This window comes from Heptranchias perlo, chromosome 16 (assembly GCF_035084215.1).
Source record: "Heptranchias perlo isolate sHepPer1 chromosome 16, sHepPer1.hap1, whole genome shotgun sequence".
Lineage (NCBI taxonomy): Eukaryota > Metazoa > Chordata > Chondrichthyes > Hexanchiformes > Hexanchidae > Heptranchias > Heptranchias perlo.
Genome location: NC_090340.1, coordinates 34,635,273 through 34,657,285, shown reverse-complemented (window position 1 = coordinate 34,657,285; position 22,013 = coordinate 34,635,273). Strand labels below are relative to the sequence as shown.

At 42.7% G+C, this 22,013-nt stretch overlaps 1 protein-coding gene across 1 annotated transcript in view; it reads right to left on the bottom strand.

Annotated features, from left to right (window-relative positions):
- Positions 1-16,468, bottom strand: part of abcc12 (ATP-binding cassette, sub-family C (CFTR/MRP), member 12) — a 90,911-nt gene extending 74,443 nt beyond the window's left edge. The window contains exons 1-5 of the mRNA XM_067997573.1: positions 16,368-16,468; positions 16,118-16,276; positions 15,868-16,015; positions 7,469-7,702; positions 2,033-2,206 (exon numbers count right to left, since the gene is read on the bottom strand). Of these exons, the coding sequence (XP_067853674.1) occupies positions 2,033-2,206; positions 7,469-7,702; positions 15,868-16,015; positions 16,118-16,276; positions 16,368-16,468 (816 nt within the window). The remainder of the gene's footprint in view (positions 1-2,032; positions 2,207-7,468; positions 7,703-15,867; positions 16,016-16,117; positions 16,277-16,367) is intronic.
- Positions 16,469-22,013: the final 5,545 nt, after the last annotated feature.

Below are 22,013 nucleotides of genomic sequence, written 5' to 3'. Positions count from 1 at the left end.
GTTTTGAGGAAGTGAAATTAGAAAGTTCTATGATATAGTCAACCTAAACTTCCATGAAGCATTCAATAAAGTTCCACATGAAAGGCTGCTACATAAGCTGAAGGCAGTGAGTACCTTTGATAAAATGTGGAGGTGGTTAAAGAATTGGTTGAATGAGAGTGATCCTGGGCTGGCGATATGCAATGAGTGAAGTGCCACAAAGATCAGTGCTGATGCCTCCTATTGTTTTTGATTAACATAAATTATCCGTATTCAGAAACTCAATATAAGGTGGTCAAATTCACAAGTGATACTAAACTAAGGGGAGGGGCTAGTTGAGTCTGATGAAGCAACTGATGAATTAGAAAAGGACCTAGACAATATTGTCAAGTGGGCAGAGCAATGGAAGATGAAACTTAATATTCATAAATATGTCTTACACATTGGAAGAAAAATAGGGAACATACTTATTTAAAGATTGGCATTAAAATAGTTAGAGGAGAGGTTGAAAGAGGTCTGAGAGTGATTGTGCATGATCAGTATACTATGTGACTGTGATTGCAGAACTAATAAAGCGAAAAGAATGTTGAGCTATATTGTCAAATCAGTAGAGTTTAAGTCTAAGGCCTTTATGCTGAAGCTGTATAATGCCCTGGCCAGGCTGCACCTTGAATGCTACATTAAATTCTGATCACTAAGCACAAAGGCAACATCCAAGCCCTTGAAGTGGTGCAGATAAATCCAAGTTATGTGGAAGTGTTAAAGAGGTGAATCAGAGGGGATCTTATGGAAGAATATATGATACTAAGTGAAACAGGAAAGGTTAACTATGAACACTATTTCAGATTAAACCATGTCTACAGTATAAGAAGACAGGGGTACAAATTGGTAAATGGCATGTTCAGGAAACAGTTCTTCACTCAAGGAATGTTTAATACCAGAAAGGTTGTGGAGCCAAAAACTCTGGATTTATTCAAAAGGCATCCAGATGGTGTGATGGGACAATTATAGGTTTCTATGGAAGGATGAGCTGGATGGGCTGAATGGCCTCCCTCATCTGTACTTACCTTTCTAACGTTTGTGAACTGAGTCAAAAGCAAAAGTGGGCTTATGTCAGCAAATTTGTTTTATATCTGAATTTTGCTCAGGACAATTATAGAGGAAGAAAGATTTGTATAGTTCCTTATATCTTTCAGAAACATCTCAAGGTACTTAACATTGAATTAGTTTGAAGTGTTATTAGCTAGGCAAACATGGCAGCATTTATGCACAGTAAGATTCCATGAACAATAGTGAGGTGGAATCTGTTTTTTTGTGGTCTTGGTTGAGTGAGGAGTATTGAAAACAACACCAGAAGAACTCTTTGCTTTTCTTCAACAGTACTGCAAGATCTTTTACGTTCACCTAAATCAGTCGACAGGCTCTCAGTTTAACAGCTCTGCCAAAGGATGGTACTGCAGAATGTTCTCAGTACAGCACTGGATTATTAATATGCTGTCAGCTTGGCTCAGTCGGTAGCCCTACTATCTAGAGTAATACTTCAGTACAGTACTGAGGAATTGCTACTTTGTCAGAGGTACCCTCTTACATTAAACCAAGACCTGGTCGGCATACTCAGATGGATGTAAAAGATCCCATGTCACTATTTAAAGAGCACAGAGTTCTGGTGTTCTGGCTAGCATTCCTCCCTCAGCCAATACCACCAAGACAGATTATTTAGTTATTCAGTTGTTGCTGTGGGACCTTGCTGTGTGAAAATTGGCTGTCACATTTGCCGACAAAATAACAGTGACTGCACTTCAAAAATAGTCCACTGTTTGTAATGCACTTTGGGATATCCTAAGGAAATGAGAAGGTACTAAATAAATGCAAGTTCTTTCTTTTTAAAATTTATTTTATGTGCTCAAACTCGTCAGTTCAGACTTGAAGGACCAACCGTCTAACTCATGAGTGAGAGTGCTGCTAATTCAGCTAAGCTGACATGGATAAACTGTTTGATGTAGTGTAATTGGTAATAATGTGTTTTAGTAGGAATTTCATTTCAATGTCATACCTGAACAGATAGAAATAACATATAAGCAACAATTCCCAATAATGCTGCAGGCCCAAGAATAACGTAGGAATATATTGTGCAACTGATCAGCAACACTGGTGCACCAAATATAAAAGGCCAACACAAAGCAGCTTCAAATAGTCGATGACCATCATTTGATAGCAGGTTCATAGCCTGTATAAGCAAAATAAAATAAATTCAATTAATTCCAAGCAGATTTTTTCACTCTTTGAGCCTGATATAAAATCAGTCTGCACTTAATGCTAAAAGCTTGCAAACTTCCCTTTGCTTTCACATTTTGGACGGTGTTGTTTAAGTCACAAATTTTGCCAAATTTTCCCATCTTGTTGCAATACAAAACTTGAATCTGATCTGTCAGATTTGTTTAAAAAGTGAAAATTGTTACCATTTTGGGGAGGGATTTTCAGTCCTTATGTTCCAGAAGAGCTGAGTATCACTAAGGTGTCACAGGGGGGTGATGATGTGATTTATGCCCTTGTGGTGCAAATGGTAGCTTCATCACAAAAATGACATATATTATACATTTAGAAGCAAAGCTCAGAAGACACATGCCTCTTTAAAATATGATAACTTACATATTTGGTGCAGATGGTAGCTGAATGTTTAATTTCTTAATTGAACCAATTGCTGTTACAATTCAATGTATTTAAAAGTGTGTAATAAGCAGACCTGGTACTCTACAATCCAGATGCTGTACTTATCCTATATTCTGTTTTTTCAGAGAGGCTAACCATTACACCATTTGCATTAATCTGATTACGGGAGTTAACATAAACTCAGGCTATGCTGTTAAATTCTTTCCTGCATGATAGATATTACTACACAGACCAGAAGTTTGCAGACTTAAAGTAACTAATATATTTATGTACAAATTAATAGAAAAGCAATAATCAACAAATATTAAAAGTAGAATATATAAACATAAACACAAGAGAAAATCTATAATGGATTAATAAGCCTTTGTAATAATTTAGTTCAAGAGGTTCTATAAATTTGATGAATAAAGTTTGTGCATGGTAATTTCAGTTTGTTTTCTGCACTCACAAGCCCCATGTATGAGTTGTTTCCTCAGGCAGATGGAGATACAAAACATCACATTCTGACTAAACAAAAAACTTGTGTACTGATTCCAATTCCCTTAGCTTTTAAATCTTAGGTATCAAAACCAAAATTTTTATTAATGCATTTATGTAAAGATTCCCAGACAATCACAATGCTTCATGCATATAATCAATAAACAATAGGGAAAAAATGAGTATGGTAATATAATGGTTCTGGTACTGGACTAACAACCCAGAGATTGTAAGTTTATAATTCCCCAGTGACAAGTTATAAAATTTAATTCAGTAAATCTGGTGATTTGTTGGCTGGTACCACAAATGTGACCACAAAAGCTGTTGAATTGTTGTAAAAAACCAACTGGTTCACTAATGTGGTTCAAGGATGAGAACCTGCTACCCCTACCAAATCTGGCCTATAGTTGATTCCAGTCCACACCATATAGCTGACGCTTAATGCCCTTTAAAGTAGCCCAGCAAGTCATTCAGTTGCCAGGGCAAGTAGCGATGGGTGATAAATGTGGTATTGCTCACATTCTGAGAATAAATTTTAAAAAGTAATAGCAAATACCCAGAATTATATGAACATTACGTGTCTACATTAAATGTACAATTCATACAATGAAACAAATAACTTGCATTTTATAGTAAATGGCAGCAAACTTGCTTTTACTTTTGGATGGAGTTGTTTTGCCACAATTTGCACCAGTTTTCCCCATCTTCTTATAAAACAATGGAATCTGATCAGTCAGATCCAATCCCTTTCCCTTCAGCAGATGGTCACCCACTTCCCTTCCTCTGCCTCACCATTCCTTTCTAGCGGTTCAGTGAACACCCCTGAAATGTGTGCTCCAGGAACTCTGCTAAAGAGAAACTTGTCACAATTTAATTTGTTCAGTTTTAAAAGAGCTGAAAGGGATAACACAGCTAAATAAATCAAGGAACTATACCTGTGTGGTCTTTGGATCAAAGGCACAATCTCATCTCTGCATAAATGAAACAAACAATTCAATCTTTGGTCCATTGAATGAGGATGAGAAATACACTATGCTGAATAAAGAAATTACAACTATTTTCCTTTGCAAATCATTAGAGATTAGCCTCCTCCTCTAGCCCTGCCCCTCACCCCTCCCCGACCACTGCAATAAACAGACACGCAAACAGGAATCAGCAAAAAGCATGACTTCTGAGATTTCCTGCTTTCCATAATGTAATTGGCTGCTCTACAATTCATTGCATTATTGAGAGTTCACGTTCAAATTGTAATCCCCCATTCCACATTTTTTCTTATACTATTTTCACAGATATACTTACATTTTGGTTTATAAGCCCTCAGCTTTGCAATTTTTTCTTTCTTTTCTTTCCACATCCAGATTTTTTTTTTACTATCTTTCCCATTCAACCTTTCTATCTCCTTATCATCTATACACCTGAAGCTTACTTTCTCTTCTACGCAGCTGGTTTACTCTTTTGCTTTATCCCTCTCCCCATCCGTATTAACTTAAATGCTCCCCACATTCTAGTTAAGCTCCACATAAGGATGTCAGTCCCAACTCTGTTCAGATATAGGCGTTCTGTTGGTACAACTCACTCCTGACCCAGAAATGGTCACAAACAACCAGTAATGTGAACCTTTCCATCCAATACCATGCCTTTAGGCTTAAATTTTCTTACCTACTCTGGCTGTACATGTACTGGCTAGTGCGTGGCACTGGCAGTAATCCTGAGGTAACCACTAATGAGTTCTTATTTCATAATCTTTCTCCTAATTCCTGGAACTCTCTTTGCAGGACCTGAATCCTATTCTTCCCCACATCATTGGTTCCAATATGAACCACAGCTTTTGACTGATCCCCATCTATTTCCATGAGTGTCTATACCCACTTTGTAATGTCCCTTACTCTGGCACCTGGCAAACAACACACTATTCAGAACTCACAGCTACAGTTACAGAAGTGACTGTCTACTCCTCTCATTCCTGTACGTAACTCGTCCCTCTCAAACAACAATTTGCTCCACGGTACTGTGGCATAGGATGTGATTTTCTTCCCCTGAGTTACCATCTACAGCACAGGCATCCAGCACTGAATATCTATCAGACAGCTTTAGTCCCCCAGAAGTTTCTAGCACTGCCTTTACCCGAGTCTTCTTGCCTTTCCCGTCAGCAGATGGTCATCCACTTCCATTCCTCTGCCTCACCATTCCTTTCTAGTGGTTCAGTGAACACCCCTGAAACGTGTGCTCCAGGAACTCTACTCCTCCTTACATAGAGCGAAATGTCTCCAAATGTTTCTCAAACTTTGAGCTCAAGTGAGCTTGCTATAGTTTCCAGAAACTCCCATTTCATGCAAGGTCCTGCCACATTAATTGGACTGAAAGAACTCGAAAACTCAAATAACTTGAATATTTGGAAAATAGTTTCAAGCCAACTACACTTCGATACTGAACTCCAGTCCAAGTCAAACTCCCTGTTCTCACTTTGTTGCCTTTTCCCTCGGCTGGCCTTTTGCTTGCAATTAAATCCTACTTAAATCCTTTCCAATCAACATGCTCAGCATGCACATACATACTTATATGGTCTTTCAGATTCAAGTTCACTCTGTCTCGGTGCTGAACTCCTTTTCATGCCAAATCTGTTCCCTTACCTCCTTTCAACAAAAACTTACTCTGTCAATGCCTCACTGAGACAGCCTCTCACAGCCTAAGAATGTTTAATGTGTTGTCCACTTAATCACTTTGATTGGATAGGTCAAATTGCATTTTTGCTATGTAATAGTTTGGGATTGTTATGGATGTTTTGGAGACAGAATTTGCATTTCTATCCATTTTTCCATGAAAACGAAATAAGTGGCCTTCATTATTATTTCATGTTCCTTTACATGTGTATTTCAGTTATAGCTTACCTTTTTTTAAGCACAGGATACACAGGGTAGGCAAGATGTAACAGACTAGAGATGGATATATGGGGTTTAGATGTAGAAAACAAGAAGTTGGGGGAGCAGTTGGGAGGAAGTGCATGGCTTTGGAAGCATTAGTGTGGTTCTTGGGTTGACATTACTGGGGGATGAAATATGGGATTTGGGTTACTGAGGGATTCCTAGAGGCCAGCAGCAGTGTGAGGCGAGTACCTGGATATAGCAGCAACGTGTAGAGTTCTCTGCTTTGGAGCATTGGGGAAGGTACCAAAGGCTGCAAGTAATATGGGACAGAGGGATCCTCAGTGTGGCAGCACTTGGGTCAGTTTCTGGTGTCTGGAGCACTGTAGAGGAGTCCTGGAACATGTCTGAACAGAGGGACAGTTCCTGGTTGTGTAAGTACTGGGTGGTTGATACTAGGGTCTGGCAGCAATGGGGGAGAGTTTGTGGTAATGCAGCATCGTGTGGAGGGGTCCAGTTGTCTGGGAACATTGTGGGATGATACTGGGATCTGTTATTACTTGGAGTGGAGGATGTCGGTGTGTAGCAGCACTGGGGGTGTCCAGAGATTGGGTAACAATGGGGAGAGAGGTCCAGGACTGGGAGCACTGGAAGTGTAAGGCTTCAGGTCTGGCAATATTTGGGGGTGCTGAGGGTCTGGCTGAGATCTTGGGGTCTGGCAGCATTGTGGATGGGGGCTCTGGAGTGATGAACCCATACTGGGGTAGGACCCCGGGTCTGGGAGCAAGTGGGGTTCCCTGGATTCTGTCAGCAGAGAGGGCATCTCAGGGTCTGGGAAAATTATGGAGTAGGATTTGGGAGCACTGGAGAGGTCTTGGAGTGTGGCACTCTGGGGAGGGGTCGTCTGTGTCTGGATGTATTGGTGGGGTGCTCCCTGAATTTGGGAGCTGTGAGAAGAGTCCTGGGATCTCAAAGCGCCTGGGGTGGGGAGGTGGGCCAAACAAATTCTGCTCCAATGTCTCCAGCTGGTTCATAGCCGTCAAGAATACACGCTGATCCAAAGTCGTATTGTATTTGCTAACTTTAATCACAATTATAGGCCTGCCAGAATAGAGCTGGGCCAGGGCAGGTCAAGGTCAGACAGGAATGGGTTGTGGCAAGTCAGAGTGAGCCGGCCATTCTGAGCCATGCTGCAGAGGACTTGGATAGGTACAGCAGCAGATATGTAAGCTGTTTGACCAATTAGTTTGACCAATATCCCAACTGACTATATAAAACCATTTTTAAAGAGCTGGGCCTACTACAGGGACACATGGAGCAGAGGATAGATATTTGCTCATGGGGAGAAGAACAGGAAAAATCAAAGGGACAATCATCACCAGGCTGTTGTCATGTACCTTCTCACAGCTGTTTTAACGTATCAATGAAGAAAATCAACAAAGGATGACTACTATAATCTTACATTACAGATCAGTGCCTACCTCACCAATGGAAATGTTGTTTAAACTTTTAAGACGGGCCAGCTTAACAAATGCCAATGTAGAAATGAGACCTCTTAGTCGGATACCAATCCGATAGTTGATAGCCCATGAGGCTGAGAAGAAAAAGGTTTTAAAAATCTCTGTAGTAAATAGGGCAAAGCACAGACCAACTCCATAAACAAGATTTTCTGAGTTTTCTTCAACATGCTGAAGGATAGCATGAATCAGCACTGCCTGTAAAGTAAGAAACAGAAGTAACAATTATGCATTAATAATATGGTGACATTTTTGTGCTCATCAAGATGAAGTATTTCAATGGTGCGGAATGGGACACTTCCATTTTGGGTATCAACAACAACAACAACTTGCATTTATACAGCACCTAGTAAAATGTCCCAGGGTGCTTCACAGGAGCGTTATCAAACAAAAATTGACACCGAGCCACATAAGGAGATATTAGGACAGGTGACTAAAAGCTTGGTCAAAGAGGTAGGTTTTAAGGAGCGTCTTAAAGGAGGAGAGATAGAGAGATGGAGCAGTTTAGAGAGGGAATTCCAGCGTTTAGGGCCTAGGCGGCTGAAGGCACATCCATCAATGGTGGAGCAAAGAAAATCGAGGATGCACAAGAGGCAAGAATTGGAGGAGTGCAGAGATCTAGGAGGGATGTAGGCCTGGAGGAGGTTACAGAGGTAGGGCGAGGCGAGGCCATAGAGGGATTTGAAAACAAGAATGAGAATTTTAAAGTTGAGGCATTGCCGGACAGTGAGCCAATGTAGGTCGGCGAGCACAGAGGTGATGGGTGAACAGGACTTAGTGCGAGTTAGGATACGGGCAACGACAATAATAACAACAACCTGCATGTATGTAATACCTTTAATGAGAAAAAAAAAATCCGAAGGCATTTCACAGCTAAGTGGATAGAAATGGACACCAAGCCAGGAAAGGAGTGAGCAAAAATTTGGTTTGAGATGGGTTTCAAGGTTTTTAAAGGACAAAGGAGCAGATGTAGAGAGGTTTAGGAAGGGTGTTCCAGAGAGTAAAACCCAAGTGGCTGAGGCTTTATCAATCTCAGATTTAAAATTAACAATTGGGCTAGCATCAACTGCCGTTTGCGGAAGAGCATTCCAAACTTCTACCACCCTTTGCGTGTCGAAGTGTTTCCTAAGTTCACTCCTGAAAGTCCTGGCTCTGATTTTTAGGCTATGTCCCCTAGTCCTAGACTCCCCAACCAGCGGAAATACTTTCTCTCTATCTATCCTATCAGTTCCCCTTAATATCTTGAAAACTTCGATCAAATCACCCCTTTATCTTCTAATTTCCAGGGAATACAACCTTAGTTTGTGTAATCTCTCCTCATAATTTAACCCTTGGAGTCCAGGTGTAATTCTAGTAAATCCATGCTGCACTCCCTCCAAGGCCATTATATCCTTCCTAAGGTGCGGTGCCCAGAACTGAACACAGTACTCCAGGTGTGGTCTAACCAGGGCTTTGTATAGCTGTAGCATAACTTCTACCCTCTTGTATTCTAGTCCTCTAGATATAAAGGGCAGCATTCCATTAGCCTTTTTGATTATTTTCTGTACCTGTTCATAAAATTTAAATGATCTATGTACATGGACCCCTAAGTCTCTTTGGACCTCCACTGTTTTGAGCTTTTCACCATTTACAAAATACTCTGATCTATCCTTTTTAGGTCCAAAGTAGATGACCTCACACGAGCCTACATTGAAATCCATTTGCCACAGTTTTACCCATTCATTTAATCTATTAATATCTCTCTGTAATTTTATGCTTCCATCTACACTGCTAACAATGCTGCCTATCTTTGTGTCATCGGCAAACTTGGGTATGTGGCTTTCTATCCCATTATCTAAGTCATTAATAAATACAGAGAATAGCTGAGGCCCCAACTCAGATCCCTGTGGGACACCACTAGTCACATCCTGCTAATTTGAGTACCTGCCCATTATCCTTACTCTCTGTCTCCTGCCGCTCAGCCAATTTCCTAACCAGGTCAATAATTTGCCCTCAATTCCATGAGCTTCAACTTTAGCTAACAGTCTCTCATGAGGGACTTTATCGAATGCCTTCTGGAAGTCCATATAAACAACATCCATTGACATTCCCCTGTCCACTACTTTAGTCATCTCTTCAAAAAATTCAATCAGGTTCCTCAGGTATGATCTATCCTTTACAAATCAGCGGTGACCAGCGGTGTGCCTCAGGGATCGGTGCTGGGTCCGCTGTTATTTGTTATTTATATTAATGATTTGGATGAGAATTTAGGAGGCATGGTTAGTAAGTTTGCAGATGACACCAAGATTGGTGACATTGTGGACAGTGAAGAAGGTTATCTAGGATTGCAACGGGATCTTGATAAATTGGGCCAGTGGGCCGATGAATGGCAGATGGAGTTTAATTTAGATAAATGTGAGGTGATGCATTTTGGTAGATCGAATCGGGCCAGGACCTACTCCGTTCATGGTAGGGCGTTGGGGAGAGTTATAGAACAAAGAGATCTAGGAGTACAAGTTCATAGCTCCTTGAAAGTGGAGTCACAGGTGGATAGGGTGGTGAAGAAGGCATTCGGCATGCTTGGTTTCATTGGTCAGAACATTGAATACAGGAGTTGGGATGTCTTGTTGAAGTTGTACAAGACATTAGTAAGGCCACACTTGGAATACTGTGTACAGTTCTGGTCACCCTATTATAGAAAGGATATTATTAAACTAGAAAGAGTGCAGATAAGATTTACTAGGATGCTACCGGGACTTGATGGTTTGACTTATAGGGAGAGGTTGGATAGACTGAGACTTTTTTCCCTGGAGAGTAGGAGGCTTAGGGGTGATCTTATAGAAGTCTATAAAATAATGAGGGGCATAGATAAGGTAGATAGTCAAAATCTTTTCCCAAAGGTAGGAGAGTCTATAACAAGGGGGCATAGATTTAAGGTAAGAGGGGAGAGATACAAAAGGGTCCAGAGGGGCAATTTTTTCACTCAAAGGGTGGTGAGTGTCTGGAACGAGCTGCCAGAGGCAGTAGTAGAGGCGGGTACAATTTTGTCTTTTAAAAAGCATTTGGACAGTTACATGGGTAAGATGGGTATAGAGGGATATGGGCCAAGTGCAGGCAATTGGGACTAGCTTAGTGGTATAAACTGGGCGACATGGACATGTTGGGCCGAAGGGCCTGTTTCCATGTTGTAAACTTCTATGATTCTATGATTCTATGAAATCCATGCTGGCTCTCTCTGATCAGCCGAAAGTTTTCAAGGTATTCCATCACTCTATCCTTAATTATAGACTCGTGTAATTTCCCGACAGCATATGTTAGGCTAACTGGTCTATAATTCCCTGGTTTCCCTCTCTCACCTTTTTTAAATAGCAGAGTGACATGTGCAATTTTCCAACCTAAAGGAACGGTTCCTGAATTGAGAGAACTTTGGGAGACTATAGTTAGGGCTTCTGCAATGTTCTCACCTACTTCCTTTAAAACCCTGCGATGGAAACCATCTGGGCCTAGGGATTTATCACGCTTTAGTGCCTCCAGGAACTGTAGAAAACATTGAAACATAGAAAAATTTACAGCACAGAAGGAGGCCATTCAGCCCATCGTGTCTGTGCTGGTCAAGAAAAAGCTACCCAGCCTAATCCCACTTTCCAGCAATTGGTCTATAGCTTTGTAGGTTATGGCACTTCAACTGCATATCCAGGTACTTTTTAAATGTGATGAGGGTTTCTGCCTCTACCACCCTTTCAGGTAGTGAGTTCCAGATCCCTACCACTCTCTGGGTGAAATAATTTTTCCTCAGCTCCCCTCTAACCCTTCTACCAATTACTTTAAATCTATGCCCTCTGGTCATTGACCTCTCTGCTAAGGGAAATAGGTCCTTCCCGTCCACTCTATCTAGGCCCCTCATAATTTTATACACCTCAATTAAATCACCCATCAGTCTCCTCTGTTCCAAAGAAAACAACCCCAGCCCATCCAATCTTTCCTCATAGCTAAAATTCTCCAGTCCTGGCAACATCCTCGTAAATCTCCTCTGCACCCTCTCTAGTGCAATCACATCTTTCCTGTAATGTGGTGACCATAACTGTATGCTGTACTCAAGCTGTGTCCTAACTAGTGTTTTATACAGTTCTAATATAACCTCCCTGCTCTTGTATTCTATGCCTCGGCTAATAAAGGAAAGTATCCCGTATGCGTTCTTAACCACCTTATCTATCTGTCCTGCTACCTTCAGGGATCTGTGGACATGCACTCCGAGGTCCCTCACTTCCTCTATACCTCTCAGCATCCTCCCTTTTATTACATATTCCCTTGCCTTGATTGACCTCCCCAAATTTCTCCAGGTTGAATTCCATTTGCCACTTTTCTGCCCACCCGACTGGTCCATTGACATGTTCCTGCAGTCTACGGCTTTCCTCCTCACTATCAACAACACGGCCAATTTTTGTATCATCTGCAAACTTCTTAATCATGCCCCCTATATGTAAGTCTAAATCATTAATATATACCACAAAAATCAACCCCACTGGAAACAGCCTTCCAGTCACAAAAACACCTGTCGACCATTACCCTTTGCTTCCTGCCACTGAGCCAATTTTGGATCCAATTTGCCACTTTCCCTTGGATCCCATGGGTTTTTACTTTTTTGACCAGTCCGCTATGTGGGACCTTGTCAAAAGCCTTGCTAAAATCCATGTAGACTACATCAATTGCGCTACCCTCATCGACCTTCCTTGCTACCTCCTCAAAAAATTCAATCAAGTTAGTCAGACATGACCTTCCCCTAACAAATCCATGTTGACTGTCCTTGATCAATCCGTGCCTTTCTAAATGACGATTTATACTGTCCCTCAGAATTGTTTCCAATAATTTGCCCACCATCGAGGTTAGACTGACTGACCTGTAATTACTCGGTCTATCCTTTTCTCTGTTTTTAAACAACGGTACAACGTTAGCAGTCCTCCAATCCTCTGACACCACGCCTGTAGCCAGGGAGGATTGGAAAATGATAGTCAGAGCCTCTGCTATTTCCTCCCTTGCTTCTTTTAACAGCCTGGGATACATTTCATCCGGTCCTGGTGATTTATCTACTTTCAAAGATGCTAAACCCCTTAATACTTCCTCTCTCACTATGTTTATCCCATCCAATATTTCACATTCCTTCTCCTTAACTACAATCTCTGCATCGTCCCCCTCTTTTGTGAAGACAGATGCAAAGTATTCATTAAGAACCAGACCCACATCTTCTGCCTCCACACATAGGTTACTTTTTTGGTCTCTTTTAGGCCCTACTCTTTCCTAGTTATCCTCTTGCTCTTTATCTATTTACAAAACATTTAACTGTGTTGTCATGATCTTTAAATCTAGCAAAGACATTCATCCTATCAGTCTGGGATGGATTGTAACTCAACGGCCAGGGATGTTGGTGATCCAGTCCTTTGGACAGTCTTCTTGAGAACATAACATCTAACAGGGAAAAATGGTTCCAAACTATATAGTCCAATGATACTGTTATAACTTTAATGTTCAATTAAAAAAAAACAATTTAATAGTGCCTTTAGGTATTAATGCATATTTGATTTTTATTTGTAGTTTTGTTTATAATAATTTAAAACATTTTTAGTGATTATATTACATAGAGAATGCAAAGGAATATTAAGCTCCATCATTTTCTTTAAGAAACTTTGCAAAACTGTATTGTAGCATAGGCCATATTACAGAGAAAATGTTTCAAATAGTTTCACTATGTGGGGGAGACATAAATAATGTGCATTTATGTCAGAGATCATGGGCATGATTTTAACTCAGAAAAACGGGTGGGTTGGGGGCGGGGGGCAGTAAAGATTTTAAAAATCTAAAACCTGTCCCCAACCCACCTCCAACCCACCCATTTCCAGTTTTAACGCAGGCGGACGAGGGGCAGGCAACCAACCCCCTCTCAGGAGTCAGGTTGGTCACTAAAAGCTTTCAAGGATGCTGCGGGCCTCCATTTTAACAGCTTTTTTGTTTTCAACCTCTGGGGGGCTGGGATTCCTGGGCCTTCTACTTCACACCACGTGAGAGGAGGCGAGAAGGCCCGAAACAGCCAGTAAATGTCTTTATAGCAGAGTAGTGCTTCCCCCAGGCCCAACAAGCCTACCTGCAGTGACCACCCCCCCCGATCTCCAACCCCCCTTCCCCAACGATCTCCAACCCCTCCTCATGATCTCCTCCCCCCCCACGATCTACTCACCCCCCTCCCCATGATCTACTCACCCCCCTCCCCACGATCTACTCACCCCCCCACGTTTGCCAACCCCCCTCACGATCTCCGATCCCCCCTCACGATCTCCGAACCCCCCGCAATCTCCGATCCCCCCCAATGATCTCCGACCCCTCGCATCATGATTTCTGCCCTCCCAATGATCTCCAACCCGCCCCACGATCTCTGACCCCCCTCACGATTTCCGACCCCTCACTGACCCCCGACGACAGTCACCTGATGACCCCCGACCCGATGACACCCGATGACCCCCAACCCCCCTGATGATTGAGCCCCAACCGAGCGTTGGGCGACCTACCTGCTCTCAGAAGTCAGGTTGGTCACTAAAAGCTTTCAACAAGGCTGCGGGCCTCCATTTTAACAGCTTTTTTGTTTTATAACCTCTGGGGACTGGGATTCCCAGGCCTTCTACTTCACACCACTGAGAGGAGGCGAGAAGGCCCGAAACAGCAGATAATTGCCTTTATAGCACAGGAGTGCTTCCCCCAGGCCCAACAAGCCTATTTGCAGCAACCTCCCCCCGCAATCTCCGACCACCCCTCCCCTACGATATCCGACCCCTCGCCTCACGATCTCCGTCCCCCCAATGATCTCCGACTCCCCCCACGATCTCCGACCCCCCTCACTCTTTCCGAACCCCCCTCACGCTTTTCGAACCCCCTCATGATCTCCGACCCCCCTCGCGATCTCTGACCCCCCTCACAATCTCCAACCCCCATGATGACCCCAATGACTGAGTGTCCCAATGACTGAACCCCTGTGAACCCCGACCCCCCCATGACTGACCCCCCGATGACCGCCCCCCCTTGATTGCTGACCCCCGATGACCCCGATGACTGACCCTCCCGATGACTGACGCCCCGATAACTAAGCCCACCCCGTTGACTGATCCCCCCCGATGCCCGATGACCCCCGATGACTGACCCCGCAATGACATCTGATTGAGACCCCCCTGATAATTTAGCCCCCCGATGACTGAGCCCCCCCCCCCCGAGGACTAAGCCCCCCCAATGACTGAGACTCCAAATGACGAACCGGATTCTTTCCCCTCAGTCTGGTTCAGCAAGAACTGATTCGAGTACACCGTAAAGTTCAACACAACTTTAATAGCAGATCTTAGTCTGTAGCTTCAATTCAGATTCCTGAGAGAATCCGAACGATTCTAACAGAATAAGGAGACAAAGACAAAGACAAAGACTCATACCTTTATACAAATCAATAGGGGTTGGAACATCATTAACACAAGAGTCAACACCAATCATAAGCCGGGCACAGGTTGCCATGCGGGGTTACATTATTTCCGGCCAATCATAGACAATCTATGTGCTGACCATGTTGCTGTTAGACATCAAAGGGGATACTTCCTCACCTTCCAACTTGGAATGTTCTTCCCTGTTCCTTCTGTTCCTTATCTCCCAACCTGGAATGTCTTTCAACTTTGGCTAAGCTCGTTACCTATATTGATCTGCCATAAACATGGAGACATTCAGACCAGTCCTTGAATCACATCAAAGACCTATCATTGATAAGACAATACAGGCCTGCTGACTAAGCAAACATATGGCCCAGCAGGAGGGCCAGGCCACCTGTATCAATCTCAGTTACTAACTAATTAACCCTTTCTAACCATTTTGCATTCTGCTTCTTTGCCACGTAGGCATTTTAATATTTTACCAAAAACTGACCACGTAGGGATTCTCACAACCATTGGTGACATCCAACCCCACCCCCCCCCCCCCCCCCGATACTTACCTGTTCACATCTTCTTCCTTCCTCTTCTCCTGTCCGACTGAGGCCAGCCTGTCTATCAGACTGGCCAGTCGGGCGGGAAACTGTCAAAATAAAAATAAAAGATGCCCTTACGTCAAAATCGTAAGGGCTTCCGGGTTTCCCGTCACTCCCTCCCCACTGCCCCTTTCCGGTTCCCTGATAAAATCATACCCCATGTTCTTTCATAGGGATTATGGTGAGGGGTTGCTATAAATTATTACAGTTTATTAGTCTTAAGTCAGTGATGTACCTAAAATATTATTTCAAGTTTATTTGAAAGATAGGAAAATAAAGTAAGTATTGAAATAGTGAGTAATTAGTTAATTTAAAGTAGAAGGTAGATATGACTGCTTACCGGTCCCAATAAGCTACAAATCATAAAAGAAATTGTACAAATTGTATTCATAATAAGCCCTGTTTTCTGAAACTGCACAGTCACTCTTTCCAAGGAAGCGTTTTCACTGCCAACCCTTTCCACTTCATTCTCCCAAAGTTGCAAGAATCTGTAAATATTTTCAAAACAATGTCAAAAGAATTTTCAATTTATTTTTATACATATTTTTGTACTTTCTGATCACCCAAAATGTATTTCCGAATTGGCATACCTTTTGGCATTCACACCAGAACAATCGTACTGGGACAGGGGAGGCACTGTGTCTTGATTCAGTTTCTTCTTGGACCCTTTCATTATAATTGGTGTCAGCCATGAGAAAAGGATGAATGAAAATAAGCCAGCATCATCAACTGGAGCTGGAGAGGGATTCCTGCAAAATATTTTTGTTGTGTGATAAAGGATGGTTAATTCTGAAAATAATGAAGGATTTTGGATTGTAGAACAGGTTATTTTTCACTTACTTTGGCTTTGGGTGAATAGGAATCATTGTTCCAGAACTCTGAAAGTGGTGCATATTCTGATCCTTATATTGGTCTTCATGGTCATCACCTTGAAATTCCATTTCACTGATTTTTGGGAATGTGTATCAATATCAGGAAGATTGCTCCTGAAAGGAAAGAGTTACAAGTTAAATATCAATGTAAGTAGAAGTATTTAATATCATAGCTTTTACATCAATTTGAATCTTTACATGACTTTTCACTTTAACAAATATAATAATGAAGTTTCATAATTAATTACTTGAATGTTAGACATTGCAATTTCCTTGTAAATGTGCAATGTTTGGACACCAAGGTCCCAAAAATTCTTGGGGCCAGGGAGGGCGGTTCTGCAGTGTTGCGGCAGCAAGTGGGCCAGAAATCGGAACTCAAATCTGGCAGCATTGCACCCTTTTGGCCCTATCAGATATCTTATCAGGTGTTGGCCCATAATATGCTCACCCACAAATTTAAATGAGGGAAATACATCATGCAACAGATTTCCCTCAGTTATGCTTGCAGTGGCTAGGTAAGCGAAGTGCTGTGCAGTCTGCCCACGTCGGGGGTAGAGGAAAGCTGTGCCTGTATTTTATAGGGGTGGGGTTCAAAGTTAGGCCTCCCTATTCCACTTTCCTCCTTTGGCTGCCCTGGGACCATCCAAAAACAAGCAGAAAATTTGAGGAAAATCCAGTCCTTTAGCTTCAATTGGTAGAGAACTCCAATTTCAGTATGCAGCACAGTAAGCACTACTAATTCAATTTTTTTTATTTCAAAATTTACTTTATTACATAAAATTTAAGGATACACACAGTTCAATGTAAATATCACAATTCCAAAGCAATACAATTCAAAACAATACAATACAGATCGTACACAATACGATCCCAATATTACAATTCAAACACAGTACATATCTAATAATACATGGTGAACAATACAAGGTGGGATGGCCTTACATGGTGGCCTTTCGCCATAGAGCCTTTGAGTAGACCACACCTCGCTTCAGTGTGTCCTGCAGCATGTACTCCTGGACCATGGACTGTGCCAGTCGGCAACACTCGGTCGTGGATAGCTCTTTCAGCTGGAAGACCAGCAGGTTTCGGGTGGGCCAAAGGGCCTTCTTTACTGAGTTGATGGTCTTACAGCAGCAGTTGATATCTGCTTCAGTGTGCAACCCAGGGAATAGCCCGTAGAGCACACACAGAGTCCTGTGTTACCAAGCTGGTGGGGATGAATTGGGACAGATGTCTCTCTCCATCTCTCTCCACACCTTCTGCGTGAAGGAGCTGTCCACCCAGAGATGGACGATGGTCTCGTCCCTGCTGCAGCCTAGAGGGCAGCTAGTGATGGTGCAGAGATTCCATGCGTGTAGGAAAGACCACACTGGAAAAACCCTTCTCACCACCATCCAAGCTACATCCTGGTGCCTGTTGGTCAGTTCCAGCGACAAGACGTTCTGCCAAATGACTTCAAACGTCTGGTCAGGGAACTGCCCAATTGGATCCACTCTCTCCTTTCCCTGCAGGAATGTTCTGTGCTGACCACTGTCTGACGGCCTTGTGGTCGAAAGGGTTCGTCTTTAGGAACTTCTCCACCTGGGCTTGGTTTAGTGCCTCCACCAGCAAATGTTAGCCTGAAATTGGAGCATCAAGTGATGTCCCAACATACACCTTTTAATAATGTGCAGGCAGTGGTTCAGTATGGACATTTTAAAATTGTGCAATTTGTAATCATTTGGAAAATATTAAAAAGTCTTATTAAAATTATTTAATATAAACTAGCTTAGAATTTTCCTCCAGTCATATATTGGTTCTAATATTCCAATTAAACTGATTGTATTCAAGTTGGGGGAACAATTAATACAGCTTACGATCCTCCAAAGCCACCAGTGGTGAAAAGGTTTAACACTTCAAATGTCTGAACAATCTTACCCAAAAGTTATCCATCAACCTGTTTTATACTCAGAACAACTTCTCTCACACTAACGGCCCGTATATCTCAGTCTGTAATTCAGCCATCAACTGAAAGATGAACCAGGTCTTTAAAATGATGACAGCCTTTAGTGATGCAAATTAAATTAATTATTTGACTTGGACTGTGACTAATTGCTAAGGTCAAATAAGACCAGTAGAAACTTTTCTTCCTGCAGAGTGGTGGAACTATGGAAAGTAATTTAATCTCCCGAAGGAAAGATCTGTATGAAGAAGTAAAAATTTCCACAGTTTGGAGTAATAACTATGCCCAGATTCTCACTGATACTCGACCGAAATTTCGTAATATTTTCCATCCTCACAGGAACTTTCCACACTTAATCTTTTTATATCCAAATCTGCTTCCTACATGGTCTTCATCCTCCCTACATCTTCACTATTGAATTCAAGATTCATCACACAATCTCCTACTCTCATTCATTCTTTCCCAGGATCTCATAACTGTGGAACTCCTTACTTCTCAGTCTTTTGTTGCTCCGACAATCATCATGCTTTTAAAGCCCTAGCAAGGCATCACCTATTTACTACTTTTTGGTTTACGTTGTCTTCTCTTTTTTTCAACCTTGCAACATAATCGTCTACTATGGGCTTTTTGGCTTTTCATCTTGGCTCCTCAATTTAAAAAATTCTTGTTGAGTCAAATAATTCCTTCAAAGAGGCGCTGGATAAATATATGGTAGGAATGGTACTAAAGGTTTTGGGATAGGTATGAACTAAGGTGATCAAGTACTTGATAAGACATGATGATCTTCTGCTACTATGCTAGATGGAGGGCAAATATTGTTCATGGAAGGCATCAAGTTAGGGTTGAATAGTGAAGACGTGCGAATGAATGAATGTTCTTGAATTTTCTTGAATGGCTCTGGGAATCAGGACATATTTACGCAGAACTTTCTGATGGGAGATTAAAGGCTAGAGTCCACAATAAGGTAGCTAGTAAATGAACTGTGGCAGCAGCAGGTTGAATGAGTCAAATGGTCTTTAATCATTTGATTCTTTCCTATATTCTGATGTTCAGGAGGTATTTGAGATAAAACATTTATCTCTAAATAATATTTTACCAATAATACGACTACCTAAATAGTCACTTTGAAACATACAGGGGGTTAAATTGGATAGGGCTCGAAACCGGGTGTGGGTGTCACAATCTGCGATCTGTAACCTCATGGCCCGGCATATTCCTCACTCTACTATTACCAACAAACCAGGGGATCAACCCTGGTTCAATGAGGAGTGTAGAAGAGCATTCCAGGAACAGCACAGGCGTACCTAAAAATGAGGTGCCAACCTGGTGAAGCTACAACACAGGACGACATGCATGCTAAACAGCAGAAGCAACATGCTATGGACAGAGCTAAGCGATTCCACAACCAACGGATCAGATCAAAGCTCTGCAGTCCTGCCACATCCAGTCGTGAATGGTGGTGGACAATTAAACAACTAACGGGAGGAGGAGACTCCGTGAACACCCCCCTCCCCAATGATGGCAGAGTCCATCATGTGAGTGCAAAAGACAAGGTTGAAGCATTTGCAACCATCTTCAGCCAGAAGTGCTGAGTGGATGATCCATCTCGGCCTCCTCCTGATATCCCCACTATCACAGAAGCCAGTCTTCAGCCAACTTGATTCACTCCACATGATATCAAGAAACGGCTGAATGCACTGGATACAACAAAGGCTATGGTCCCTGACAACGTCCCGGCAGTAGTCACACACCATCCTGACTTGGAAATATATCGCTGTTCCTTCATCGTCGCTGGGTCAAAATCCTGGAACTCCCTACCTAACAGCATTGTGGGAGAAACTTCTCCACACGGACTGCAGCGGTTCAAGAAGGCGGCTCACCACCACCTTCTCAAAGGCAATTAGGGATGGGCAATAAATGCTGGCCTTGCCAGCGACGCCCACATCCCATGAACGAATAAAAAAACAACTGTGCCCGGAGCTTCCTTCGTAGGCAGGACGAGACATTTGTTCAGCCTCTACTCGCCTGACAGCAGAGTTGCAAATCAGCATTGACACAAGGATTCAAGGTCATTTGCACTTTTCACCAGCAGTGGGAGTCCCAATCTCTTAAAGGCAGGCTGTCTCCCTTAAAGGTAGACGGCACCTGTTATTTGCTAAAAGTAACAGTCTGCTGTCTGCACGGAGTCTGAATGGAGATCAGACATCGCACACATAAAACACAGATGCAGGTCCCGTCCCTATGCTTACAAACTGTTGATATATGTTAAAACATTGAATAAAGGTTGCGCACCACTAAATCCCACATCCTCCAAGCTGCATGGCAGACCTCACCAAACTGCTGATCTGAGTTTGTACCAGGTCTATGAGAGTGCATGCACCAAGGTTCTCTGATGATGCACTAGAGGCCTTGTGCACAAGGTGGACAGAAGGAGGGACATCCTATATCTACAGTGGAGGGTTGGGGGGGGGGGGAGGTAAGAGGCCCTCCAGTCATATGCTCAAAAGGCAGTGGGAGGCAGTAGGGGATGTAGTCAATGCCAGGCGCATAGCACCACGAACATGGATGCGGTGCAGGAAGAAGTTCAGTGCTTTGACATGAGTGGTCAAGGTGAGTGAGGTCAACTGTCAGGTGGCACCTCCTACCAACTACACCATTAGCTGCATCCACTGCTCCACGCACTATACCCCAATCACCCACCTACCAACAAACTCTTTCAATCAGTACTCAACTCTTCCAATCAGATGCTTCTTTTCACCCTTACACATTACCATTGTTGCAAGCTGCACACCCACAACTCACAGGCCACACACACTGACAGCTATTCAACCATGACAGGCACATCACCCAGACACAGGTCCCGCTTTCTTGCAGGAGAAGGTGGTGCATAACAGGAGGCAGCAAGTGGCAGTGGCATTTAGCCCCTCGAGCCTATTCCACCATTCAATAAGATCATGGTTGATTTCTGACCTAACTCCATATACTTGCCTCAGCCCCATATCCCTTAATACCCTTGGTTTACAGAAATCTATCAATCTCAGATTTAAAATTCACAATTGAGCTAGCATCAACTGCCGTCTGCAGAAGAGCGTTCCAAACTTCTCCCACTCTTTGCATGTAGAAGCATTTACTAACTTCACTCCTGCACATTCTGTCTCTGAATGTTAGGCTATGTCCCCTCGTCCTAGTATTCAAGTATAGGAGACCTCCAAAAATAGGTACAAATACATCAGCAGCCAGAAGCAATAATCCAGCAACTAACCTGTAAATCCTGCATGGTCCCTTTAACTGGTGCTGGTGGGGGGTCCTCCAGGCACTCCAAGACATGTTCAGATGGAGCGTTAAGTCCCAAAATGGTGTCTATTGCTTTAAATCAGCATTGTATACTAATCGAACACATTTTCTCCTTACTTTCCATGCTGCCGGTGGCCCATTATTTGCACATGCGCTAAACCCTTTACCAAGATGGCGTCTACACACGTCATGCTAGAAGCATGCGTGCGCATCCAAGATGCCATCTTGAATGTTCAGGAGGCCGTGTAGTGCCGAAACAATGGGCGCAAGACATCCTAATTTCTAGCCCATACTTTTTATGGATTCATTCTGATTTTGCTATTTTTCAAAACATTTCCTTTTGTGTTAGTGAGAGTCGCCATGGAAATAGAATGCTGT